The 26,498-nt window shown below is 37.0% G+C and overlaps 1 protein-coding gene and 1 pseudogene across 2 annotated transcripts in view; one reads left to right on the forward strand and one right to left on the reverse strand.

Annotated features, from left to right (window-relative positions):
• The window catches only part of CFAP54 (cilia and flagella associated protein 54), a 279,565-nt gene that overhangs the window by 226,597 nt on the left and 26,470 nt on the right, over positions 1–26,498 (reverse strand). For both annotated transcript variants that reach the window (XM_029955764.1, XM_029955763.1), the window contains exons 7-15: positions 25,174–25,287; positions 24,949–25,050; positions 20,180–20,378; positions 16,986–17,167; positions 16,736–16,898; positions 15,752–15,834; positions 12,164–12,298; positions 11,042–11,192; positions 6,796–6,872 (exon numbers count right to left, since the gene is read on the reverse strand). In XM_029955764.1, the coding sequence (XP_029811624.1) occupies positions 6,796–6,872; positions 11,042–11,192; positions 12,164–12,298; positions 15,752–15,834; positions 16,736–16,898; positions 16,986–17,167; positions 20,180–20,378; positions 24,949–25,050; positions 25,174–25,287 (1,206 nt within the window). The remainder of the gene's footprint in view (positions 1–6,795; positions 6,873–11,041; positions 11,193–12,163; positions 12,299–15,751; positions 15,835–16,735; positions 16,899–16,985; positions 17,168–20,179; positions 20,379–24,948; positions 25,051–25,173; positions 25,288–26,498) is intronic.
• On the forward strand, positions 24,679–24,775 carry LOC115305755 (annotated as a pseudogene).

Genomic DNA, 26,498 nt, shown 5'->3' on the forward strand with positions numbered 1-26,498 from the left:
AATAATAATTCAAACCAAATAACAAATTTAAATAGTCTATCCAATATCAACAATTTTGTATTTTTTTACTAAGTTTATTTGTCTTCAATTAAATGTGGAGTACTGCTGATAAAAGTGAAATAATAAATACACTTCATCATTTTTCAAAATATAAACTTTTCACAAACATGTATATATCTTCCTTTCATGGTTTCAAAATTGATTGTACCAAATGTATAGGTAAATGTTTAAAATATAACTCACATAACCTGTCATTTTCACACACTTTATTTAGAAAGTTATTATTTTTTTTTTATTTCAGAGCTGGAAATTTAAACTTAAAGGCCATCGAATCCAATGGCAAATATCATGATTTTCAAAAACTAGATAACTTTTCATTCTAATTATTCTCACAGAGGGACAAATACAAAGAATAATAAGAGCATCCAGCTTCGTTCAAACTTTCAAATTTTCCATATTATTCCAGAAAATTTTTAGAAAATAACATAATTACATACATGCAGAAACTGAAGTCCTCCATACCACTGTCCACAATGACTAACTCTGCTCCCAAAGGAAGCCACTGTGCTTGAATTTGGTCGTAACTGTTCTTTTGCATGTTTTTAAATTTTTACTACAGGGGCACCTGGGTGGCTCAGTCAGTTAAGCGGCCAGCTTCAGCTCAGATCATGATCTCATGGTTCGTGGGTTCGAGCCCCGCATTGGGCTCTGTGCTGAAAGCTAGCTCAGAGCCTGGAGCCTGCTTCTGATTCTGTGTCTCCTTCTCTCTCTGACTCTCCCCTACTTGCACTGTCTCTCTCTGTCTCTCAAAAATAAAAAAAAGACATAAAAAAATTTTAATAATAAACAAATAAATTACTACATGTGTATGTATCCATTAACAATATGCAATATTGCTCTGCATATTTTTTTATTCTGTAAGAAAATTTTGTAGTTCACTTTATACACTGAAACACATGTTGTTGAAACTTTTCCATGCTGGTGTATGTAACTCAATGTGTCAGAGTTTGTTAGGAACACAGAAGGACTCCAGATACTCTAAGCAGAAAGGGATTTGATACACAGAACTAGAGGCATCTATCACCGTTGGAAACCTGGAAGGAACAAAGGCCAAGGGAGCCGTCAATGACCATTTTGCAGCATGCACAAGCCTCTGTGCATGAACCCAGGAGATGGCTGACAACAATGGTGTGTGCCACCCTGGACCAAGTGAGTTGCAAGAGCTTGCTCAGCAGGGCTGGCAATTGAACTTCTTCCATCTGTCACTGACAAATAAGAACTCTGTCTTTCTTCCATTATAAATTCAGGCAACCGCCCCTCATTGAAAGACTAACCTAGAATCACATGGCAATGAGTTGCTAAGAATGCAGTTCCAGGTTTTCCCCTGTGACACAAAGGTGACTAAAGAAGGGAATGGCAATGATGTCAAGCTGACTCCAGTTCAAGCCCACACTAGCTCATTCATCTTCCTGACCACAATGAAATGGTGACATGCTGAGGAATATGTTACAATTTATTTATCTACTCTTCTGCTGATGGACATTTAGACTGCCATTACTAAAAATGTATAATGTATTGTACTAGTCTAGGAATAAAGACAAGGTTGGTATTTCCTTTATAGTCCTTGTCCCCTTTTTTCTGCTTTCTTTTTCAGCTAAGACCTCTAGGACACGTTGAACAGAAGAATGACAGATATCCTATGTTGTTATATCATATAACATAAAAGGGATTGCTTTTAATCTTTTACTATAGGTATAAATAACATTAGTTACAGGTACTCAAATGATACGTTTTAAGGGATATAGAAGTTCATCTCTATTCTTGAATTCAGAGTTATTTTTTAAAGATGGTTGTTGAATTTTTTCAAATGCTGTAGTTGCATCTTTTTATCTAGTCATATTTCTTCCTTTCATCTGCTAATGCAGCATATTGCATCATAGATTTTCTAATGTTACATTATCCTTGCGTTCCTGGATGACACATGATTTGATTACACATATCCATTCAGGAATCACAAGCTCAGGGAGATTCCCATGTAACTCAGGTAATGTAAATTCAAATAACAGACCTATATGTAGGCAAGCCTAGGATTATAAACCATTAGGAAGAAAGCCTTTCTCTCCACCCACCTCTCAGTACCCATGTTGAGATACCTCTCTATACAAACATGCTGATTGTTCTTTTCTGGTCTTCTTCTCTAGAATGTGGTCTTTGTAGGTTCTAACTTGAATGTGTGAGTCTTGGTTCCAAACCCCCATCTTTCATGTGCCCACACCTCATATCCTGTCACTAAATGGCTGTTAATCTGAGCTTCTTTGTAAGTGAGCCCATCAACCAACTGCAGCATCTTTCTACCTTGGCCCCTAGGATTTGTCTTGCTTTCTTGTGAGGTCTGCAATGTGCTTGAAGATATTTGTTCAATTCTGTCCCAAATTTCTAGGTATTTTGTAGCAAGAGAGTTTTCAGCTCATCTAATTTGTCATTTTGACAGAAATGGAAGTCTCTAGGAATACCTTTTTAACACCAAAAAATTTCAAATGTCACACATGCCTACATTTCTATCATCAATATCTCCATCATCACTATCACCTTTGTTATCTTTGTCATTATCATGGCTAACAGTTAATTAAACTATTTTCCAGATATTGGGCTAAACACTTTACATGGACTAATTTTTTAATTGCTCTAGTCCTATGAGGTACTTATTAATTATTGTAATTTTATAATCATTTGTTGAAATAGCTGCTATATATTCGGTAAAACTTTTATTTTTTTAATGTTTTATTTATCTTTGAGAGAGACACAGACAGAGTATGAGCAGGGGAGGGGCAAAGAGAGAGGGAGACACAGAATCTAAAGAAGGCTCCAGGCTCTGAGCTATCAACACACAGCCCGACTTGAGGCTCAAACTTATGAACCGTGAGATCATGACCTGAAACAAAGTCTGATGCTTAACCGAGTGAGCCACCCAGGTGCCCCTTTAGTAAAACTTTTAAATAAGCTGTAAAGGTAATTATAAGCACCTCAGATTTTTTAAATAGTTGCATGTGCATATGCAACATCTATAATTTATCCCACCTACAGTCTCTTCTAGGTGAACATATGGATGTTGGATTCTCCCTACAAAAAGTTCTCACTCCTTCTCTCCACTTCACTCCCCTCCAGATGGATCTGAGACCCTAAATTAAGATTCAGTGCTCTACCTAAAACATAAGAGAAAAACTGAGTAGCTCTCATGTGCCAGGTACTGGTTTTCACAATGGTACCAATATCTCATTTATACTACATAGATTAAATAATACCAGTAGAGGGGCGCCTGGGTGGCTCAGTCGGTTGAACATCCAGCTTCGGCTCAGATCATGATCTCACAGTTCGTGGGTTCGAGCCCTGCATTGGGCTCTGTGCTAACAGCTGGCTCAGAGCCTGGAGCCTGCTTCAGATTCTGTGTGTCTCCCTCTCTCTCTCTGACCCTACTCTGCTTGCACTGTCTCTGTCTCTCAAAAATAAATAAAAAACATTTTAAAAAAAATAATAATAATACCAGTAGAATAGGTACTATTGTTATAATTTTGCAGGTAAGGACACTTACATTCAAACAGATGAAATCATTTGTTCAAGATCGCACAGTCAATATTAGAGCCAAGATTCCACTATGGGTCCATACCAATGAACCACCTCTACTATTATCTACCATACGCCCCAGCAACGTTGCCTATGACACAATTTTATATTTATTTTTGTCAATTTCCCAGCTGATGGCAATAAATCATCTCAAAGAAAGAGTACATTTTTCTAATTTAAATAACTGTAGCAATAGTTCATAAATGGTCTTCAGCTTCTTCTTTTGGGAAAACTGCCATCTTCTACGAAATCCATTTTATTCAGTGGCTTTAAAGCCAGAAATATTCCACCTGAGGCCAAAATCTAGCCCTCTATGACTCAGCACCGAGCCTGATGCAAAGCTTGATCTGACGGTTCTGAGATCATGACCTGAGCCAACATCAAGAGTCAGTCACTTAACTGACTGAGCTACCCAAGCACCCCTCTACTAGTATTCTTATTCCTACGCTATGAAGCCTCAGAAAATAAGTGCTGGCCCACAAAGCTGGTGATTCTCAAACTCTAGTTTCCTTAAGAATCTACCTGTGGAAGTGAGGGGTGCCAAGGTGGCTCAGTCGGTTAAGCGTCTGACTTCGCCTCAAGTCATGACCTCACAGTTCATGAGTCTGAGCCCTGCATGGCGCTCTGTGCTGACAGCTTGGAGCCTGGAGTGTGCTTCAGATTCTGTGTCTCCCTCTCTCTGCTCCATCCCTGCTCACACTCTGTCTCTCTCTCCCTCAAAATAAATAAACATTTAAAAAAAAGATTTAAAAAAGAATCTATCTGGAAGGAATTTTAAAAGGAAACTATATGGAATTATATATTTTTAAGACCCCCACACCTGAAATTATGATTCAATATGTCTAGAATGGGAAATAGGAAGCTGTGTATTTAGCAAGCACTATAAGTGATCCCTGGAAAAACCTTTGGCAGACAGCTATTATGTCTCCTCAATCTTTTGTGAATTTCAAACACTTTGTTCTCAATTTAAGATTTCTCAACTCTAGGGACACCTGGGTGGCTTAGTAAGTTGAGGGTTGGATTCAGCTCAGGTCATGATCTCACAGTTCGTGGGTTCGAGCCCCAGTTGGGCTCTGTACTAACAACTTACAGCCTAGAGCCTGCATTGGAATCTGTATCTCCCTGGCTCTCTGCTATTCTCTGTCTCAAAAATAATAAACATTTAAAATTTTTTAATAAATAAATAAATAATAAAAATAAAAAGAGTTCTCAATTCTAGCTCTTTTAAGACACAATACTACATAGAGAATTCCCTAAAACCTATAATTAGAAGAAAGTAAATTCAGAATGATCCTCCAGTCCTCCAGTACATTCATGATATTTGATTGGTACCCAGTTATAGGACATGCATATTTTATACATTAAAAAAATATCTTTTATACAAATGTCCTGAAGATACTTTTTTTTTTAATCAGGAGCCAACACAGCATATTGACTAAATGCCTAGATGTTGGAAAGCAACACACTGAGTTCAAATCTGCTTACTATGCAACCTCGAGCAAAGGTTGGATGTAGTAGCGAAAATCATCACTATGACCACAGAGATCAACTGGAGTGAATCCCACAAACACAATAATATTGAGATAAAAAGCAAGCTGCAGAAGAGTACACACAGTATGACATTATATACACACATACATATTAATTTAAAAACAGTACTCCCTACTGTCTAGGAATACACACGTAAGTAGTAAAAGTATGCCTGGAATTCATATCACTATATTGGTTTCTTCAGCTATGATGGGAAAACGGGTCTTCTTTATAATATTCTTTCCAATTTGATGTCAGATATTTCAAATTGATTTTTTCAGAGAAAATATGGTAATTACAAGTATTAACACCTAACAACAGGAAAAGCGCTTATGGAATAATGTTAGGAAAAAACATCAGAATGCCACTATGCTAAAAAACAAAAATACCTAGAAGAGAATATGAAAAATAAAAAATAATAATAATATTTCAGTCTACATAGTAAAATTGCAGATTTTTCTCTTTTTTATACCTTAAAATATCCTCTAATGTTAATACAACTTTTGTAATTTAAGATTATAGTTTTGGGGGCACCTGGGTGGCTCAGTTGGTTAAGTGTTCGACTTCAGCTCAGGTCATGATCTTACAGTTCATGGGTTCAAGCCCTGCATCAGGCTCTGTGCAGACTCAGAGTCTGGATCCTGCTTCAGATTCTGTGTCTCCCTCTCTCTCTGTCCTAGACCACTCACACTCTGTCTCTCTCTCGCTCGCTCTCAAAAATAAGTAAACATTTAAAAAAATTAAAATTGTGAGTTTTCAATTAATCATGCAAACCAAAATATAGATCACTGGCTTCCTCTCTAGAAAAGTATTTTTCAACCATAGTCCATAAGCACTGGTATCCTAAGTAGCTATTCTATAGGAGGTAAACTGGGCTTTATTTTCAAATAATGGAATATATGGTATTCTGTATCTTCTTCTTAGAAAACCCACAAAACTCAGAAGCAAATGAATTCCTTGAGAAGTCTTACAGTAAGGGGCCTATTGTGTTTAATCCGACATCACTCAAAGTTACTTGACCCTGGCATCCTTTTCTGAAGCATAGTGTTAACATCACATAGATCAGACTTGGCACAATGGTATTCTAGTTCATGTCTATTAATACATAAATATTTATAACATCTACGACACAGTTTCCTAGACTCCTGTTCATATCTATAGAACAACACAATCCTTGATGTACAGAAATAATTCAGATATTCTAAAAATAATAATAATAGAGAAGACGAATGGCCATCATCTCCCTCACCCCTTACTCCTCTTAAGATAACAGTCACTGAGAACTTGCCATGTGCCAGGGACTGTTCTAAGAGTATTTTCAATAGGCATATGCTGAGCAGGACATCTCTGCTTTATGAGTCCATGAATCACAACACATTCAAAATACCAATAGTAATATAATTACAAATCCTTTTAAGATAATTTACTACATTAAATTGGATTGGATTTTTTTTTCTAGAGTTCATGCAAAAGGTAGAAAATGTCCCCTATAGTTTGCAATGTATGTAAAAACTATAAATCCTCAAATATTAAATATTCAAAATTACTTCTATAATTAACCATTACATATTTAGAAATATAATATTATCTGAAAATTTAAAGTCATGTTTTTAACTATATTTTTCTAAAATATTTTTGCAATACCTTCAATATTGGGAGAATAGCCAGGCTCCCTTTTGAAGTCCCAAGGAATTCACCAGTCCCTTTCCTTACAGGTATCTCTGAGGGGGTGGGAGGGAGGAAAACGAAAAGAAGGAAAGAAGGAATGGAAGAGGAAGGGAGGGAAAAAAAGAAGGAAGAGGAGGGAAAAAAAGAATAAAGTAGGAAGAAGAGAAAGTAGGAGAGAGGAAACAAAGGGAAAGAAGGAAGGATCAGAGGAAAGAAAGGAAAGAAGAAAAAATTGTAAACAAAGCAGTGATTCATAATCCTAAAAAAGCTACTCTGAATTGGTTATCTTTTTAACTACTCGTGATTTTAGAAATGATTCAACACTTACAAGTTGACTACATACCAAATTATTTCCTCCATATAATTACATTTTGTCCTTATATAAGTTCATTTAAAATCATCTTACAGTGTGACAAACAAAAATATTCATTATTTCCAAGGTAATATTATGGTAAAGAGACTGGTCCTTCTACACAGTCTACAAAGTTCATTGTAAAGCATTCAGAAAACAATGTAAAAGCCTATGGATTTGGGCAAATATCAGGGAAGGCTGGTTTGAGTTAAATATATGGCAATGCTGGTTTCCTATTTTAAGATGTTAGTTAGTTTAATGACTTTAAATAATGCATTACTTAATGAACAGTCCAATAAACATTTGAATCAGATTGCCAGAATTAATATACAAGAATGACTTGTGCTTTGTATTTTATGTGCCAATGAGATGATGATAATGACCATGTTGGAAAAGTTATAAGAATTTATTTGTCTAAATGGGGACAACCCCTCCCTAAACAAATGTAGAGTATTCTATTTATAAATGAATCATGCTCCAGTATTGATTCGTTCTTTAGACATGAAACTTTTTTGCAATGAATCAGTAAACTGTATTTAGCTCATTTATAATTAAACAGAGTATAAAATACAACAAAACAATAGTCTCCCAAAAGTAATTGGTAAACACAATGATAAAATTAAATAAGCAATAGATTTATAAAAAAAAATAAGTAATCTTTAGGCCTTTTGCTTTCAGTAGTAGGTAATCTGTAAAAATTCTCCTGGCTAGAGCCCACTAGAAAAGCTAGAAAAAGGGGTGCCTGGGTGGCTCAGTTGGTTAAGCATCCAACTCTTCGTTTCTGCTCAGACCATGATTTCACAGCCCAGTTTGTGAGTTTGAGCCCCACGATGGGCTCTGTGCTGACAGTTTGGAGCCTGCTTGGGATTCTCTCTCTCCCTCTCTCTGCCTCTATCCACCTGTGCACTCACTCTCTCACTTTCTCACTCTCTCTCTCAAAATAAATAAGTAAAAAGAAAATCTAGAAAAACACTTTTTTTGATCAGTAAGCAAAGAAACTCATGAAAATATAAAAAGAAAAGAGTATCACCTGGCTCTTGGGAAGAGAGCCCAGGGAATATAGAATGGCATTAGAGCTACTGTCCCCACTGAGAACTTGCATCAATTCTGGAGAAGAAAGTTGAGAAGTTGAGTAATGCTTCTGATAGCTCCTGAGAACTCAAGCTACAGAGATTAGTATCCAGTGGTACCAAGGGTGGGAACCCAGAAAGGGCTGCATCCCAGGAATTAGGGTAAATGAAAAATAAGTCAAGAGACCATCTCAGCTTCAAATTATCTCAATTTCTCACACTGGAATAATGGGATCCTGGAGGGGGTGTGTCTTCATACATCTAGGAAAAGCAAGCATAAATCATCTCTGGAAGAACATTAACATCATCAAAGGCTTCAAATTACTTCTATAAAGTACTTAGCAAATATTTGATTGTGTCTACCACTCAAACAAAAATAACCAGAGTAACCAAATAGCTGATGAAGTAAGTTCTTCACTTAAAAACTCAATATAATGAGTGGAGAAGGAACGATAGAAGTTAGAACTCCCTTCTGGCTTCTCACTCCCACTCCTCCAGTAGCCTTCAACCAATGACAGATAAAAGTTGTATAAATATCTCAACCTCGCTGAGGCAGGTTCTATACAGTCTCCTAAAGGTATCTCACGGGAATAAGCCCTAAGTCTACAACAGTAGCCTTCTCATTAACTTACTGTACCTTGTATTGCCTTCCTTTCCTTTTCCATATCACTTCTCCACACCACCAACCTGCTTCCCTGGATAATATCCCAAACAAATTACTTCATTCAACAACTTGTCTCAGAAGCTACATCTGGGGAAAACAACCTAGATAAAAGGTCAGGTTACTCACTGGTAAGTCTTTACAAAACAACATGTGGGATAACTAGGCATTATATGCCTCCTGATTTAATGCAACAGGGAGTAAATAGCACCACCTGGGTAGTATTCTTACCAAAGATATTCACAAGAATTCTTTTTGATATGGTATCACTCGAATCTAAGCAAGCCTCTAGATCTACCTACCAGGTAGAGAAACAAGTTAATCAATACCACAAGGACACAAACAGGCAAATCCAGAATGTAGGAAATCCTGTAAGGTTACAAACCAACATCTTCAAAAAATAGGTGGCTTGAAAAGGGGGTGAGGAAAAGAAGTATTAGAGGAGAGGGAGAGAGGGAGAGAGAGAGAGAGAGAGAGAGAGACTCAAGAAAAATATAAGAGAGTAAAATGTGTGGGCTTGTTTGGATCCTGACTGGAATAAACCAACTTAAGACATTTTTAATACAATCAGAAACATAGGAATTTTTCCTTAATTTTATAAACTACAGTAATAATGACATTATAGTTTTATAAAACCCTTATCTTTTACATAGATAAACTGACACACACACACACACACACACACACACACACACATTGAGGTATTTGCTGGTAAAATGACATGATGTCTGCTTTAAAACACCCCGGAGGAAAAAAAGTGTTGCAAGAAGAAATGAAGTAATATTGGCAAAATATTCATAATTATTGGTACTAGATGTACACAGTAACTTATTTCATCTCTCTATATTTGAAATTCTGCATAATAAAAGTTTTAAAAAAGGAAAAAGCACTTTAGCACAGGACATTTCAAAAAAAATAGGACTTCAGGCCATTGAATGTATTAGACAGCCAGAGACCTTTATCCAGCAGTTCTCAAACTGGGATGTGTATCAAAATCACCTGGTAAACTATTAAAGACTAGAAAGGCCAGGCTAGATGACATAGGATAGGTTCTGGGCCTGTATTTTTAATAAGTTCCCAAGTGATACTGATGCCAATAAAAAATTGAGAACTATGGCTCTAAAATTTCATCTATAAAACCACACTCAACAACCAAGAATAGGCCAAAGCCAGATTAGCGAATCTCTGGGAAAACAAGTATTACAATAATTACTACAAAGTCCTTCAAATATCATGCACACTCTGTAAGTGGGGTGAAATAGGAAAGTAAATACCCACTAATGGCATCCCCACCTTAGTCTCTACATATGAGTTACCTTATAGAAAAATAGTTCACGGATTCAACCACAGGCAGAAGAAAACAGATCAGAGCATGAGGCTGTCCTTCGAGAGAAGGCACCTTCTGGAAGGCTAAGAATGCGGGCAGAAAGGGATTGGGGCAGGGAGAAGCAGGGAAGTGGGTAGGAAATGAGAACAAAAAAGAGAAAGATAAAAGGAAAGGGGAAAAAGAGGAGAAATAGAATAAATGAAGGAAGACAAAGTTTAAAAGGAGGGAATCAGAAGAGAGGAGATCAAATGCGGAATGGTGATCCATTCAACATTTATTGAAGCTCCCAGTCTGTGTCAGACAGTGTGGTGGGTGCCGTGTCCCGCCCTGGCCGCTCGGGCCCGCGGGGCGGTGAATCCTTGCAGGTTCTACTCGGCGGCTCCCAACAGGTGGGTACCAAAAATATAATGGCAACCAAACCATGCTCTCTTCTTTTGAGCAGCATACACACTATGGGGAAATGGCAGAGGAGGAAAGGGGATAAAGGAGAGAGTGGAAAAATGGAAGAACGGAGAAGAGTGCGAGAGGTGAAAGCGGAATGAGGAATGAAGAAAGGAAAGTAAGGAGGAGACAAAAGATGTTTATATGCATAGAACCACAGAACATGTAACCTTTTAACACCTGCTGGGTTAAACCTGTACTATTTCTATCTGGTTATAAATCATCAAGGAAGCACAGTACTGAAATGCCTGCTTTCCATTAACCACAGTTATTCTGCATTCCAATGTATATTTATACATTCATATTCCACATCATACTTATACATTCATATGTGTACTAATAACTTCATACTTTTTCATTCGTTATATTACCTAGAGATTTTTTAAATTTTCTTCGTGGGTTTCCTAATGACTCCAACATTTCACTTAATTGTAACGTGACCTCTGCCACCACCACAACGTCAATGTCTTCCATTTTACAGCATTGAATTATTTCATTTATCTGCCACAGAAGATAAATCCACTAAAAAGAAAAAATATACAGTAAAATCAATTAAAAGTATATTATATTGTAGAGTCACATTTTTAAACTTGAAATCATCATCTTCAAAACATATAGATATATGACAGGTACACCCCCCTTATTAGTACAACTTAATTATAAATAATTATACAGATCCTAATCAATCTGTTTATATAAACTATAAGGAAGATTCACCTCAGCTTATAATCTGCATATGTATAGCCATAATGAAAATTTTACATCTTTCTTTTTCACATATATATCAATAAAGATTATCTGTATCCCCAAAGTTCTCATTCTCCCTTGAAAAAGTACCTGTTCTGATCACTATCAAAGTCCTTCTAAATAGTGAAGAGGAAGCAGATGTTTCAGGCTCCATGCTAGATGCCTTGCAGACTTCATACCTATATCCCCAAAGCTTACCACATCAAATTAGCCATCACGCTTTGGGAGGTAAAATGAGGAAACAACACTGATGCACCCACATCCTGACTTTTTCAAAGCACATGGTAAAACCATGCCCATGCACCCTATGTGCAACACATCAAATACGTTACTATTAAAATGTTTCCTCCTAAGTTTCGGGTTATAATATTCACCTGCTCAACTTTATCCTCTCCAGGAAAGAGCTCTTTGAAATAGTCTAAATAACTATTGAGAGGAAAAAAAAAACCTAAAGCTCCTTCCTTATTTGTATTTTCTATTATTAACCTTCTTGATGAGTTTATCCACATTCATGTAACCTTAAATGCACTATATTTAATCCTCCCTTAAACCTGAAGTACCTTTTCATATCCCAAAACTAAACTGCAGCAGAAGTGCAGAGAATACACTTTAAAAAAAGGCTCACTCAGCACCTCATTTAAAGAATGTTATGCAGGTGGACAAATAGGGCAAATTTAGATTTGAAATGTGCATTAAACTTAAATTAGCAATAATAAAAACAAGTGAGATGAAACAAAAGTGAATACTTTATTAGTGCTGATTTTCTGGGTGAATTTTGCATAATCATTTCTGGGCATATTGATCTTCTGAATTCCTAATTTGCATTTCTGCCATAGGAACATTATCATGTCCACAACAATTTCTTTATCAGGCTGAACATCCTGAAAACAAAAATGGTAAATTGGTAAAATAATAAGATATACATATAGCTATATGGCATTTAGCCCTTAATGTGTGCCAGGGACCATTCTAAAGAGCTTTATATACCTACTGCAATGGACTGACTGTGTCTATCCAAAATTCCTATGTTGAAATCCAAACTCCCAATGTGATGGGAGGCAGGGCCTTGAGGAGGTAATTAGGCATGAATGTAAAGCCCTCCAGACTGAGAATACAACCCTCATGAAAAGGACACCAGAGTCTGTCGCTCTGTTTCTGCCAAACAAAGATACAGCACAAAGACTGCCCTCTATGAACCCGGAAGCAGACCCTCACCTCCACCAAATCTGCAGGTGCCTTCACCTTGGATTTCTAAGCCTCCAGAACTGTGAAGTAAATGTTCCAGATTTAAGCCACCTTGTCTATGGCATTTGTGTTATGGTAGCCCAAAAAGACTAAAACATATACCAATTCATGCAATCCTCATGACAACCCTAGAAGTGATTGATATTACTATCATCCCCACTTTCCAGATGAGGAAACTGAAGCACAAGATTAAGTAGTTTTTCCCCAAGATGAAATGAATAGAAAGGAACAGAGTGGGATTCAAACCCAAGCAGTCTAGCTCCAAAGTCCATGTTCTTTTTTTTTCTAATGTTTATTTATTTTTGAGAGAGATGAAGAGACAAAGTATGAGTAGAGAAGGGGCAGGGAGAGAGGGGGACACAGAATCCCAAGCAGGCCCCAGGCTCTGAACTAGAAGCACAGAGCCAGACGTGGGGGCTCAAACACACGAACTGAGAGATCATGACCTGAGCCAGTCAGTCACTTAACTGACTGAGCACCCAGGCACCCCGAGTTCACACTCTTAATGAATGGTCTAGACCACTTCTGCCTCTCTAAAAATAAAAGTTCCAGAGCGGCCATTTGTAGGAAAGTGGATGGACCTCGAGGGTGTCATGCTAAGCGAAATAAGGTGGAGAAGGACAGCTACCATATGTTTGCACTCAGAGGTCTAACAGGAGAACAGGAGAAACCTAATGGAGGACCAGGGGGAGGGGAAGGGGGAAAGAGAGTTGGGGAGAGAGAGGGACACAAAACTTGAGAGACTATTGAATGCTGAAAATGAACTGAGAGTTGAAGGGGAAGGGGGAGGAGGGAAAAGAGGTGGTGGTGATGGTGGAGGGCACTTGTGGGGAAGAGCACTCGGTGTTGTATGGAAACCAATTTGACAATAAACTATTTTAAAAAATAATAAAATAAAAAAATAGAAGTTCCAAACACGTTTAGGCATATTATATAAGCCAATTAGTTCCAAACAAACTGGAAAGTTTTACATACTACTTTCTTTTTAATTTTTCTGAATTAAAATAATAAAGATGGGGAGTGGGATGAACTAGTAACAGGAGAGGGAGTGGGGAGCTAGGAAAGAACATAAACAAGAGGAAAGAGAGACCTGAAGAAACAACAGAACACCACACTGGATATCAGCAGATGCCTACATTGAGTATATCTCCTCTCAAATCAGTTATTTGGCTCTTTTCAAAAGAAAAACATATTCATTGTATCTGAACTAGAAAGATAATGAGTTCATAATCAAGATACATCAAATCTTAAACTCCTTTGGGGCAGCGCTAAGACTTGATTTGCATATGTAGTACCTTGAATGGGAACATTACAGAGATCAATAAATGCCTATTGAATCGAATGAACTAAGACATACATGATTTTTTTTAAAGCCAGTAGTAAAAATTCCTTGCCTTTTTCAGCCTTGTAGAATTTTTTGCCTTAACCCCCCCCCCAAAAAATAGATAATCCAGTTAAGAAATGGGCAGAAGACATGAAATACCACCTCACACCTGTCAGAATGGCTAAAATTAACAACATAGGAAACAGTAGACATTGGTGAGGATGCAGAGAAATGGGAACCTTCTTACACCGTTGGTAGGAATGCAGCCACTCCAGAAAACAGGTGCAGCCACTCCAGAAAACAGGACAGAGGTTTCTCAAAAAGTTAAAAACAGAAATACCTAGCAATTGCACTACTAAGTATTTACCCAAAGGAAACAAAAATGCTGCTATAGGGGCACCTGGGTGGCTCAGTCAATTAAGCATCAGATTTGGTTCAGGCCAGGATCTCATGGTTCATGAGTTCGAGCCCCACATCAGGCTCCATGCTGACAGCACAGAGCCTGTTTGGAATTCTCTCTCTCCCTCTTTCTCTATATCTCTCTTTCTCTCAAAATAAATAAACGTTAAAAAAAAAAAAAAGATTGGTGCAGTAAAATCTTAGATTGCGAGTAACTTGTTCTGTGAGTGCTCTACAAGATGAGCAAACATTGCTAATAAATTTAAACTCAACAAAAGAGCAATGTCTTGCAGTATGAGTAGTATGTGATTCCAAACATCACATGATCACAACTGAGCCAATGGTGCTAGAAATTCACTTTGATACGCAAATGCTGTGGATTATAAGCATGTTTCCAGAATGAATTATGCTCACAAACCAAGGTTTTACTGTACCTTTCAAAAATTAAATGTCTATCCACAGGTATTTAATAAACCCAGAAGCCATAGAAACCCTAACAGTGGAACTTCTCAAGTCCCTCGGTGTAGTTTCACTTCCCGAACAAAAGTTAATACAGTTCTATCATTATGATTTTTAAACTTTTTTTATAACAGTGAAACCAAATTTTCTAATGAAATTCCATCTCAACACTGTACTGAAAACTAATAAAAAAGGTAGGATGCTACCACCCAGTGCTGAGTTTCTGAGGAACTTCAGCAAAGCCCTGGAGATCCCTGGGATTCAGTTTTAATACCAGTGTTCTTCTAGTTTTACTTACTAGAAAGTAAGCATTCATACTCACAAATCGCCATTTCTAAATACTGGCCACTGTGTGCAAAGTGACTCCAAATAACCAGGGTTTGTATTCATGGACTAGAAAGCCATATTTCATAAGAATGTTAACTCTAATTAAAACTACTGCTTCATTTCCATCATTATTAGAAATATAGCCAGCCTAGCAATTTTCCAAAAAGGAACCAAAGGACTTATTATCAAAAGAGACTTAAAATCACATGTCATGGGCACCTGAGTGGCTCAGTTGGTTAAGTGCCCAACTCTTGATCTTGGCTCAGGTCATGATCTCTTGGTTCACAAGTTTGAGCCCTGAAAGTTTGAGCACTGATGGCATGAGGCCTGCTTGGGATTCTCTCTCTCCTCCCCTCTCTCTCTACCCCTCCCCTGCTTGCACACAATCTCTCTCTCAAAATAAATAAACATTTTTTTAAATCACAAGTCAGGCTTTAACTCAACCTCTTATTTAATTAATGACGAAACAGCATAGAATTTTGGCAAGGTACAATTCCTGTGATATTTTAAATCTGGCTTTAAATTAGGTATAAAGACCTCCTTCAACACTATTACAAACTATCCCAAAAAGCAATTTCACCTGGGGAGAGGCAGAGACACAGGAGTACAAGGTAGCTGCCAAATGGAAAATGTCTTCTGAATATCCATAAATCTCACAAGTATCTAATTCATAAAGTAGAGAAAAATGAAACAAAAAGTCAATTAAAAATTTTCAAGTAGAAAAGGCAGAGAAACACAGAAATTCTACAAAATGACATAAATGGTATCCAGGCAAATATGTCAATAAGACTCTTTAAATGCTTTTACATGAAAACTAATCTAAGTGGGCTCTAATGCAATTAAAATAGACTATTATGATTAATCTACAATCTGTATGCCAACTACTTCCAAAATAGAGTTGAAAAGGCTTGTAATATTAAAACACATGTAAAATATGGCAGTTGAAATAAAAAGGACAGAATTATCTATTCAGAAAACACTAAAAAATATGTATATCATTACTTGGTACAAATTATTTACTGCAACTGGACAGCCATGAAACATAAAACATAAAAAAAAACAGATTAAATCGTTCTCGTTGGTCTAAAACTAGAGGCTGCAGATTTTCAGTTCTATACACAATTGACTGTTAAAAGGTTGGAAAGAAAAACTCCCCCTACTGAAAAAAGACAACCACCAAATCTCCCCCTGACTGACTGCCCTGCTGCTCTCTCTTTTATCAACAAGGCAGCAGCTACGTAGAGCCCGTATTCAACTACTCAAAATCATCACATAGAAGAAAACCCAGCATCCTTACAAGGAGTAGGAGCCTGAGGGGATCTGGCACCCACCTATTTCTCTGACCTCATTTCCTACCACTTTCTCAAATTCCACCAGCACCGCTAGTGCACTCCCGCCACACATGCGCCCTAGCCATTCCTTCACCAACCAACACACTCTCGCTTCAGGGCCTTCGCACCTCCTGTTTCCTCTGCTTTGAACATTCTTTCTCTCACTTCACCTATAGAGAGCATATTTTATCAGATACATTTTTAATTTTTCAAAAAGGCAAATAAATACTCACCATGAAAAGTTATTTTTTTAACATAAGTTTGAGGTGACTGTCCTTTGTAGTTTTCAATGGGAAAGACCAAACCTTTATTTCTCTTTACATTGATTAAAGGTTCTATTGCAAGAAGAAGAGTTAAATCCTTTTCTGCTTTCTTTGACTCTGGATCATCCTGCCTCTAAGAGAAGCATATCCCACAAGTTAATCAATAATTCAAAGCCATCTTAATTAAATAACAACAAATTACTGAATTTGTATATATCACCTGGAGAAAATCAATAAGCTGCCCAGCTGAAGATTCAAATAAACTCCATTCCTCATAAGTAAAAGCTAATTTTATAAATTTCACAGCAGCATCTATAGAAATAACATTTTTTCCTTTTATAATAAGTTGCAGAAGAGATGTTTGTGGAAAATCAAGCATTCCATTTGCACCAGTATTTGACACTAGAAAAGGAAAAAGAGAGTTCTGAGTGTAATTCATGCAAAGAAATATTTTCTAAGCATTCACTATCAGACTGCCAGACACTAGGGAAACAATGGAAAAGAAGAAAACACAATCCCTGCTTTCACAGAGCTTATACTCTAGTGCGGAAACAAGAAATCTTAGCAGGGAAATAAATAGAGGGTGCAATGAGGACAAATAAGAAAAGCAGAGAACATGTGTTCGGGGTAGGAGAGTAGTGGACAGGGACAGCCACTGACAGGAAGGAACATGGAATCTCAAACACAGAGAATTAGCAAGAGTTTTAACTGGTCAAATAGGAAGCTGGATAGTACAAATTGAAAGCTAGGGAAAGAGATCTACAATAGGGATACAGTGTTAGAGTCATCTTTACATATCCATAGTAAACAACAGAATCAGCCATGGGCAATGTACAGCTTCCTAGGACAGGAGAATTAGGAACACCAACATGTAAGAGAAGGACAGAGGGAGAAGAGGTTTCAAATAAGAGTATTTAGAAAGGAGTATCACACAGTAACAAACACTGCAGAGAGTAAAGGAAGAAAGCACTGAGAATTGACCCTTGGATTGAACAAAAAGGAAGTTGTCCATGACATTCTCAGTAGATGGCTGAGCACAGAGGGCTTAAGGCTGTATAAGTAGGAAGGAAAGAATTGAGGACTGTGGAAATAGACCATTTCTGACTATAAGAAGAGGAAAAAATACAGGGAGAAAGCTAAAAGAGGACATGGGATAAAGGGACAGTTTGGAAAGATTAGCCTAAAAGACTTCAAAAAAGGGGGCTGGGTCGTTCAGTCAGTTGAGCGCCTGACTCTTGGTCTTGGATCAGGTCATGATCTCATGCTTCATGAGTCTGAGCCCTGCATCGGCTTCCTCACTAACCATGCAGAACCTGCTTGGGATTCTCTCTCTCTCTCTCTCTCTCACTCTCTCTCACTCTCTCTGCCCCTCCTTTGCTCACTTTCACTCTCTCTCTCTCTCAAAATAAACAAACATTTTAAATAAATAAATAAATAAATAACTTCAACGGGAAGAGAAGGAACATCCCTTCTATTTTAACGAGAGACAGTGGAAAGGATAGGTAGGGGAATAGAAAATTTTCAAGTTTGGGTGAAGGAACTCTCATCTGAGATCTTGCATTTTTCTCATGAAGAGGACACACACCTAAACTGTGGACACTCCCTGCCCTCAAATAGGCATGCAGGGGCAGGTGCACACACACACACACACACACACACACACATGTGCACACACACACTCAGACACACTAAACTCACTTAAAAGTACACATGCTAACATCTAGGCTTTCACCTCTCCTTCCAGGTAGACATTGTGGACAAGTCAGGTAACTGTTCCAAGGCATCAGAAGCTGAGTTCATGAAAAAATAAAGTTAAAAGCACAAATACCTTGAAACAAAGACCACAAATGAAAACATCCTTCACCAGAGGAAACAGAAAAAAGGAAGTGAATATTTAAACTTAGTAAGTATTCTCTCAAGGAAATAAGAGATTACTTTAGAAACATGAAGTGAGAATAAATTGTGAAAAAAGAATCAAACGGAAACTAAGTATAAACTGTTTCATTGTGGAAACCAAGAATTCAATAGATGAATGAAATAGAACAGCAAGAACCAAAGACCAAATGAGTGACCTGGAAAGTTAGATGGAAGAACCTTCCCAGAAGGCGCCAGAAAGGAGTACATAGATTAAAATACTAAGATATGGAGAGTGGATGTGATAACACCAATCTATTATGACCATCAGAGAATTTTTTTTCAAAAGTAAACATAAGAGGAAGGAACAAAGAAATAACATGAAAAATGAAAGAAAGATCTAAGACCTCAAAGAACTTGCTATATTACAAAACCCATCCCTAGACCTAGCATAACAATATGCAAGAACATCACAGTAGAGAGGACATTATAAAAGCTAAATCTATAAAACAACAGGATTAAAACTGAGAGACTTCTTAACACCATATGCAAGACTATGCAGAAATGTCTTTAAAATTTTAAAAGAAACCAACTTCTAAGCAAAATATTACATCCAGCTAAACTACTTCAAAGTTTGTATTCGAGCAAAAAGAAATGACTTTAGAAAGAAGTAGTGGGAAGGAAGAGGGAAAAGGTTTAATAACATATTTATTGTCTTAAGAAGCATGGGATTCCTTGGTGGCTCAGTCAGCTAAGTATCCTAGTCTTAATTTCATCTCAGATCATGATCTAACCATTTGTGAGTTCAAGCCCCACGTCAGGCCCTGCACTGACAGGACAAAACCTGCTTCAGATTCTTTCCCTCTCTCTCTCTGCCCCTCCCCTTCTGGTGCACACGTGTGCATGCTCTCTCTCTCTCGCAAAAGAAATAAATAAACATTAAAAAAAGGATAATCTTCACCTCCATATTAGATTTATTCCAAAAACATAGGGTGGTTAAAAATTAGATAGGCAATCAATGTAATTTACCACATTAATAGAAATAAAATAGAAATCCATTCAATCAACTGAATAAATCCAGAAAAGGCTTCTGATGAAATTAAACAACTATTCAGGATTAAAATCAAACAAACAAGAATGAAAGAAACTTCCTCAATCTGAAAAAAAGGCATCTAAAAAATCCTTCAGCAAACATCAAAACAATGGTAAAATGTTGAAAGCTTTCTATATGAGATCGTAAATGAGACAGGGATATCGGCTATGGTCATTTCCAGGCCATGCTTATTCGAGATCCTGTCCAGCGTGGTAATTCAAGAAATGCAAGAAAAAATAAATTAAAAGATTAAGAATTGGAAAGAAAGAATATAATTGTCACTATCCACAGATAAGATGATTATATGCCCAAACAAATCCAAAAGAAAATGATCAATTGAGATTAGCAATATTGCTGAATTTAAGGTTAATAAAAATTGGATATCAGTTTCTTAAATGTGGAATACCACACTAACATTTTTGTTCTTCAAGTTCTGCCATAATATGTCATTTTTACAAATTATTTACTTATTAAAAGTTCTTTTCCTGCTATAAACAGTTCTGCGACGACATCACGAACTTCTACTTCATCTGTAACAACAGGTCCAGTTTGTAGTGGGCGCCTATTTGAATCAGAAAGAGCTTCTAAGACAGCCAGAAACCGGGACGCGGTGCTATCAAACATCTCATCCAGCAACCGCTCTGTGACAGTGCGTGGCCATGGCAACTGGAATAAAAACAAAACGGCAACAACAAAAAAACATAGTCACCTTCTTTAAAGTTCTGCAATGCTTAATATTACAAGCTAAGGTAAGACATGCTTCATTAGTGCTAAAAGTGCTCAAAGAGAGAGTGGACGGACTACGAATGAGACAGCCGGCTGCTTTTATGGTTTTCATTTTTGAGGCGTCTCTCCAGATTCCATTAAAGTTTATGTCATGCTGCCCTTACATCAAAGACTTGGCCATTTCTTTATGTTTGTGTTTCCAACGCAGTATTAAAAGGCTGTTTATTACTGTCTTTTTATTAGGGCAACATCAATCTCTCTATCCTTGTGTTACCTTAATTACAGCCTTTAGGAACTGATACTCAAACTTTGGTTGCCTAGGAATCTCTCAGGAGTGGTTTTTAGATTCACAGACCAAATCTCAAGATTCAGTGGGTCTAGGTGGAACACTTTGAATCAGCACTGCAGGAAAGTCTTATGCCCAAATTTGAAATAATATTTTACAATATAATAACAGGTCTTGTGGCAGTTAAATAAAGAAGAGTTCATAACTGTACACTAATAAGCTAATGACTGTTTGAGCCCCGTATGAATTCCCACTCTGCTTTGTATCATCCCAGGATGATTTCCCCTCCTGCCAATGGCTTGTGTCTATTCTTTATTCCTCCAATAACTGATCTATTCTTTGTATTTAGATTACCAGTAAATAAGAGAGATAGCTCTAGCCAGCTTTTCTAGAATTTATGTCCAGTTAGATGATACCCATCATATTTCCCATGATTCCTCTGCTCCTCCTTCAGGGGCAAAGTCAGAAAGACAGAAAAACATAAATAGAGTTAAAGCTGCTTTGGACTGTATTTCCCCAAACCAACTTCTTTACTTATTAGCTTCTATGCTTTTTCACTCCATAGGTCAACTGACATGTTAAAAATCTCAGTAAAACTTGAACTTCCTGCCCTGGCCTCCTTTAGTTACAAACGGAGGTAATGGTTTCCTCTAAGATTTTAGTTGTAGGTTAAAACAGAATTTTTAAAAATTATACTTAAAAGCATAATAAATTTTCTAATAATTAGAAGTATTCAAAATGAAATTATAAAACCCAAAGATTACAGTTAAATTTTTAGAAATATCATAGAACTATCAAAAAGTGAAATAGACTATTTATCAGAGCTATAGAAGAATACCAAGTAAAAGATTTAAAAATATAAATATTTAAAAGATAAAAAAATAAATATTTAAGATATTTATAAATAAATAACAAAGATTTAAGGCAATAAAAAAAACAGCAGGTTGCCAAGGATGACAAGCAAGATATTAATGTCCATAAAAACAATGAAATCATTCAACTATATTTTAAAAATTAAAATTGCTAGTAGATAAATGATCAAACTGTGGAAAATAAAATAATTCAAATGATAAGCCATTTTATAAAAAATTAAGTATAGTATCAAAATGATAACAGCTTGTGGTGAAATTGATTTTGGAAATCAATTTGGGAATATATATCAAAAGAAATAAAGATACCTGTATCCTTTTATTCAAATCCTACACCTTGAATTTTGTCCACAGGAAATAAAAGAAAAAAATAGCATACTTGAAGATGTTGATTACTTCAATACTGATACTAACAAAGAACTGGAAACAACGAAAATTTTAAATAGTAATAAAAATATTTGATAAACTATGGTACATTGAGTATATTATACCATCTTTAAAAACATCAGGATGGATGAGAAGCTAAATGGTAAGATCCAGATTGTCTGTTCCATTTCTAAATGCTATGATTTCTATGACATCTATTCCATGAGATGTATTATGTTAATTCTCCAACATAACACACTTAACCCAGTCAAGCTTAATTTCTCTGTCTCCCAATAAACTTTGCTCCTACTTCCAAGCTATGATCATGCTCTAGTCCTTAACTTAGAATGTTTTCTCTTCTTCTCCCTGCCCCATCAAAACCTGTTCTTTATTCCAAGGCCATTCAAAAAGACAAACCTGTGACATTGCTTTTCTATACTCTACCATACTTGTAACCATAGTAGGCATTTGATACATTCTGTTAAATGAATGAATGAAAAAATAACTAATAGTAGTAGCTAATATTCCTGAGGACCTATTACATGCCAGAAACATTCTAAGGGCTTTACATGTAATTCATTTAATCTCTATCATTATTTCCTTCTTAATGCTTATCACAAACTATAATTACTACACTTATTCATGATGTAATTTCTCCATAAGAATGTAATTTCTACCTACTTTGTTCATACAGCAGGAACTTTAAAAATATTTACTCAATGAATCACCAGTCAATCACTAGAAGTATGGATTGGTGGTCCTTTAAAGGAATCCTTTAAAGTCAAAATGATTGGGGCGCCTGGGTGGCTCAGTCGGTTGAGCATCCAACTCTTGATTTTGGTTTGGGTCATGATCCCAGGGTTGTGGGAGCGAGCCCCATTCAGTGTAGAGCCCGCTTAAGATTCTCTCTCTCTCTCTCTCTCTCTCTCTCTCTCTCTCTCTCTCTCTCTCTGCCCCTCTGCCTGCCCGCCCCCACTCTCTCTAAAAGAACACAAAGCAAAACAAAACAAAAAACTAAAAATGATTAACTGTGAGTTCACAATGGACTTACAAATTCAGAAATGTTTTATAAAACAGATTTAATGCATATTGAAATTACTTTCCTTTATAGGCACATAATAAAACTATTTCATATATAAAGCAGAACATTCTCCACAATATGTCAAGGTAATATACTGATGACTTTATAAAAAGGGAATATTGACTATTCCCTATGGAAACTGCCAACTAACAATTACAACTTTTTTCTATAAAGATATACCACCAGACCTTTCCATAAAATAATTATCTTAAAGGAAACCAGAAATAGGTGTGTTTTTAATGTAATGTTATCTAGAATTTTAAACATTTTTCTTTAAAACGTATTTAATTTTTATACCAGGATGATTATAAGGCATAATATTATGCCACTTAATGACAATCTTACAGCTTCAAATACTTAAATTTGGTTTGCTCAGAGAAAAAAAGTTGCTAGTCAGAAAAAAAAAGCTATCCCCTGCTCTCTTTCAAATGTTACACACGTTACTACTCAACAATAGCAGATGCAGGCGGTCCCACCGCTCACCCAAGGAATTATCTAAAATTTGGCAAGTCACCGCCTCCACAAATTATACACCATTGGTCGGTAAGGGATATGATTTTAAACAATCTAGGAAATGTACTTCTGGGCTCAGTAGTCAACATATCATAGTCACACTAAGTAACAACAGAAAGCTACCATGCCCAAAGAGTCTTTGTATGTAGATAAGATATTATGATTTATGAGAAAAAAAATAATTGCTCCTAAATGTTATAAGAAATGAGTTAAGAGAGCAGCAGTTACTGGAGTAGTGAGAAAGCACCGAACCGGAGACCTGGGGTCTGCTTCCAGTGCTGCCAGCAGCTGCTTTGTGACCTTGAGGCCATAATTTAAAGACTCTGGGATTTGCTTTCCCATATGTAATAGGAAAGGCCTGAACTAGATGATTTTTTAAATTCCTCTCAGTCTACGACTCTCTTGTCAGAAACTGCTCATCTTCCCCCTCACTTTCATTTTCAGTCCCTACAAAAAAGTTCACAGAAGAATTTATAGCCATCTAGAACAGTTAGGGAAAGCTTAAAAAAAAAAAAAAGAACTGGGCCTTAAGAGATAGTGAGATTCAGAAAAGGGCAAGACAGTGAGGGAAGGAAATGGCAGAAGAGAGAAAGGGCAGAGGGCCCCAAAAGGGAGAACTATGTCCCAGTCTCCATCCCCGACAGGCCTAGTGCTGCTGGCCAAACACGCTTGTGGCCAGGACAGCCACGTGATGAGTTCGGACATGTGAGAAGAGACTGCTGTCCCCTCCATGCTGGGCATTATTGCCTGCACAGGATTCTCCAGAGCTGTCTCACATCCCCCATGGAAGAATGACCAGCAATTTTCAAAATGAGGGCTTCTCCTCAATTTGGCCCTGAGTGGCATTCATGAGCACAGCCCCCTAATAAACTATAATAGCTATGATTCCAGTGGGAAACAAAAGGTTGTTTTAAGCCACTGAGATATGGGGGTTGTTTTTTGCTATGGTGTAATCTAGCTCCTTAACAGTCCCAAAGGTGCCTCCACCGCCTCTCCAACCTCAAAGCCCCTTAGGCCAACACCAAGCAGTCAAAGATAAAGGCCACTGTGGCACCACTCCAAGTATGTGCATTTGAACCTTTCCCAGGCTCTTCTGCCTCTTGCCCTTTAAAGTTACAAAGTGGGATCGCTTCTCGGCCTTTTGGCTAAGATCAAGCGTAGTATCTGTCCTGGTCAGCTTAAAGTTACAAAGTGGGATTGTGTGGAGGTACGAAAACTTTATGAAAGAGATGAAGTGAGGCCACGCCCACAGTGGGAAGGCATTCTGCTATTTGCCGCTGGTACAGGGAGCAGGGGGCAGGATTTAATGCTGAGTGACCAGACCTAAAACACAGAGATGTAACACAAATACACTGCAAAAACAGTCTGAACAAGAGAGGACATTCTTAGACTTACAGTTTGAGCTTCCCTTAGGTTCACTCTTATCTTTGGTCTAAAGAAACTTTTGTTTTTCCTTCTAGATTCAAATACTCCTCTTTTGAAGATCATCACTGCCATCTGTCTCAAAAAGAAAAATTATATATGAGATAACAGTGGGATGCACTTCTCAACTACTAATATTATGTACTTAATCAACTGTATAGTGCAGTCAATTTCTTTTATTTCATGAAATTTTTATACCTTTATGGTGGCCTCTCTATAATATCTTCTGGATTCTTCCTGTGATTGTGAGGAACTCATTAATTCCAGTTGCCTTAACTCATCAATTTTAGCTAAAGCACGCCGAGCAAATGCCTATATGCGATTTAAAAAAATTAATTCATAATAAGTGAGTGTAGTGATTAAAAATGCATCAAGATAATATGTTTTATTCTCCCAGACATTTGATGTAATTGGTGAATTAAGTTGATGCTAACTCCTTACAACACTATAACTATCTCATCAATCATTTCCTACAAGCATCCCCATATTCTTCAGGTCTAAAGTTAATAAACTGTCAGATATGCTAATTTTATTAATCAAGAAAATCAAAAGAATAAGGAAACTCAAATTCTGAAGCTTTATATAGATTATCACTTTTCTGGCATTACATACACATACACACACACACACACACACACACACACACACACACACACCTCTCCCCAGTGCTCTACTCGAAATCTTAACCTTCTTACTAAAGCATGCTGTATTATGTATTCAATGATTCACTGTCCACTAAATTGCGAGGCTCTCCACGGATCTTATTTATTTTTGAATCTCTGGTACCCAGCATGTAGGAAGTATTTGTTAATATCTGAGGGAGAAAAAGGAAGGAAGAAAGAAAGCAGGCCATCCTATTTAATCAGATCACCATTATTGTAATTCTCTAGAGATAATAACAAAACAGGTCAATGTATGCAATTTATGAACTATTTTATCTATAATTTACAATTTTTCATGAAGATGCTTCCAGATATAATAACACACATGAACAGTTAAATCTTCCAATAAGGAAGAATTCCAGGAGGAATCAAATAGTCAAAACTATTTATCTGTAGGGGCACCTGTGTGGCTCAGTTGGTTAAGTTTCTGACTTCGGCTCAGGTCATGGTCTCATGATTTGTGGGTTCAAGCCCCACGTCAGACTCTGTGCTGACAGCTCAGAGCGTGGAGCCTGCTTCCAATTCTGTGTCTCCCTTCCTCTCTGCTCCTCCCCCATTCTTGCTCTCTCTCTCTCTGTCTCTCAAAAATAAATAATAAAAAAAAATTTTAACTATGTATATGTTTATTTCTTGACAATTTTAATGGCTACAGAAATATGCCATCACTAGTACACTATAAGTATCTGTACATGTATGGTGAGTAGTTTCTAGAACACATCCTGGGCTAGAAAATGTCTCCCACCAGGGCTATATTAGGCTATTCGGGATGGGCCACTATCATCCAACCTTTCAGAATCAGTTTGAGCAGGAAAAACTAAATTTAAAGGAGCCATTAATTGTCCAGATGACTGTGAACAAGAT

This window comes from Suricata suricatta, chromosome 10 (genome assembly GCF_006229205.1).
Source record: "Suricata suricatta isolate VVHF042 chromosome 10, meerkat_22Aug2017_6uvM2_HiC, whole genome shotgun sequence".
Classification (NCBI taxonomy): Eukaryota; Metazoa; Chordata; class Mammalia; order Carnivora; family Herpestidae; genus Suricata; species Suricata suricatta.